This window comes from Ptychodera flava, chromosome 15 (genome assembly GCF_041260155.1).
Source record: "Ptychodera flava strain L36383 chromosome 15, AS_Pfla_20210202, whole genome shotgun sequence".
Classification (NCBI taxonomy): Eukaryota; Metazoa; Hemichordata; class Enteropneusta; family Ptychoderidae; genus Ptychodera; species Ptychodera flava.
Window position 1 is genome coordinate 21691728 of NC_091942.1, and position 2856 is coordinate 21694583.

At 41.3% G+C, this 2856-nt stretch overlaps 1 protein-coding gene across 1 annotated transcript; it reads right to left on the bottom strand.

Annotated features, from left to right (window-relative positions):
- Positions 1-354: 354 nt before the first annotated feature.
- LOC139152292 (uncharacterized protein YtbQ-like) lies at positions 355-1356 on the bottom strand. Its single transcript, XM_070725435.1, has one exon. The coding sequence runs from the start codon at positions 1354-1356 to the stop codon at positions 355-357; it is 1002 nt and encodes a 333-aa protein (XP_070581536.1).
- Positions 1357-2856: the final 1500 nt, after the last annotated feature.

Here is a 2856-nt window from a genome sequence, read left to right on the forward strand (position 1 = left end):
GCCAAAGGTGCTCTATGCACCAAAGCGGTCCCTCGCAATATCACTTAATACGGAGCATAGCATCAATAGGTAGGACGTGCCTGCTATTAATCAGAAAGCATGGATAAGAAATCCCATCATGTCGACAGCAATTAGAATGACAAATCGTACAATCAGTGTGTACACGACACATGTCTCCAAATAAAATTAAACATTTCTCATGAATCTCTGAATGAGTACAGAAACTAACTATAAATTGAACTATAAATGAACTTTCCTTTGCCAGACATCTCCAAACAAGCTCTCTGAATTGAAAACTACCTTTCAGCCTCATCCGGGGTTTAAAGCAGTCTTGTCTCTGCCCATTATGGTGTCTCACCTATGAGAACTATTATCTAACGGTCTGTAACCTATCAGTCGCCTAGCTCGATTTAGATTGTAGATTCCAGTTGAATTTGCTGAAGTTAAATTGAAGACAACGAATCGTTTGGACAGTTTTGTCTTGATGGCTTTAAGGAAGGCTTGAGCACAATCTCTCTGACTAAGGTGCAGGGAGCGCAGAAACTCTCCCCTTTTGCCACTCAAGGCGTTTGGATTGTCTTCTAAAGTTACCCATCCGATACGGAAACAGACAATATCGATTCCATGACGGGCAGCGAACAACTTTCCGAGCGCTTCGCCTGTTAATTTACTGATACCATACGGTCCATCAGGAAGGGGGTCATCTAACTCAGTAAATTTTTGCAAGGGCGCCCTCTCTAAGCATACGGACTCAACGTCATCGAAATTATCAACGATGTGACCATTCATGACGTGATTAGAACTAGCAAATATTACTTTCTTTACTTTGGCTCTCGCGCATTCTTTCAAGATATTATACGTGCCGGTCATATTGTTTTTTATGACGCTCTCCCATGATGCTTGAGGTGAACCGTCCGCTGCCAAATGCACCACGCAATCTAGGTCATCAAACTTTCCTTTCAGCTTGTCTGCATCACTCAAATCGACGCCAATGGAACCTTTAACTTCGTCGTCAAACATTGTGAACAAAACCAACTCGAAGTCGTCGTGTTGGGGAAGTTTCTCCCTCAAAATACCACCGATAAGTCCCGCAGCACCTGTAATGCCTATTCGCTTGATCCGCGGGTCGTTGGCAGCTGGTACAGTCTCTGTCTCCGAACCTTCATCCGAATCATCGTCTGGCTTGCCAGCTCTGCTCGAGTACGACAGCCACCACTTGTAGGTTTTCCATCCTATTACCGCAGCTACCCCGATTCCGGCCGCGGCCAAGAAATATGATTTTACGCAGTCTTTATGACAGGCCTGTGGAAATGATTCGATACGAACTTCGCCCGCTTTCATCTGCGTGAACGCCATTACGCGTTCGTCGTCTTTCCGAGACAAAATGACCTCAAGTGACCTAAAACCCCCTAACTTCGTTACTATCGTTGTAGCCTCAGTGCCGACCGGGACACAGCGATGCATTGATAGCTATACGTGAATATTTTACAAATGTCAGTACAAATGCGGTGAATTGCAAAGATTTTTGACCACCCTCACTGAGTGTCCTTTACCACAGGTGAGCTAGGTACGTTCTGAGAACGTCAGAACGTAGCAGAAACTCACAGCATAAACGCTTCACTATTAGGGACTGGTCAGTTTCTTCGGCCGGGGGAGGGGGCGGTGGATTCATTGGGGGTCACCCTGTTTTGACTTTGGTGATGGGGGGGGGGGGGGGTCACCATATTTTTGAAATGCCCAATACTGGGGTCGGTGTGTTTTTTAATTTCGACATGGCTCAAACTTGCGAAAAATGCATTGTGCCAGCCACAAATTTCATCATTCAGTTGCAGTTTTCGGCGCGCCCTTCGGGCGCGTAACTTTAATAAATAATAAGACATATGGAGCCTCGTCCTGGTGCAAAACTTTACTATATCAGGCATATATATATATATATATATATATATATATATATATATATATATATATATATATATATGATACCTGTATGTTTAAAATTTTGGGCGGGCCCTTTGGGCGCATTTCTTTAAAATATCAAACAATGTTTTTAAACATGCCCTTCAGCTGCATGACTTTCATATATCAGATATGTATATATATCAGAGATATCTGGATGTTTAATATTTTTAGCACCCTTCGAGTGCAGTAAATTAATATGTCAGATATATCTTGATGTCTGTAAATTGAAAGTGTGTTTTGCAAAGTGTACTAATCATTATGAAATCTGCAGTTCATATGAAAAGCATTACAAGTTCCTGATACTTTTCTGTTTCCTATATGAGAATTCAGTATTAGAAAGCAACATGCACTAATATTTCACAATCACATTTTTCTTCAGCAGTTCTGGACATCTGCTTATGCGCAAAAAGAGTGGAGTACATTCAAGGTCGGGGGGGCCTTACGTAAACCGCCACTGCGATAACACGTGTGTCACATCAGCTCGTCCAAATCTCTCAAAAATTGCGTTGAGGATTTGCGTATGGAGTGGTACTCTCCCTAATAAGGTGCGTTTACTCGTCCAGATACTTTCTACAACAAAATGGGCATAACTTTGGCTCAATATAGAGCCAAAATAGGATGTTTTGCTGGTGGCAATACAGGTCGACAAAAGAAGCTGCCCAAGATGGCCGTCCTTGTCATTCCATTGTTGAACTGCCAAATGACACATTCAAGGTCATTCAAAATAATGTATTCAAACTGATAATTGACTGTTTAAGTTCCAATCTTACAACTGACATAACAACAATGTCATTAAAACACAGAATGACTGACTGTTTAAATTATACCCCAATATATATATATATATATATATATAATTCAGTGTATGTATATATATATATATATATATATATATAT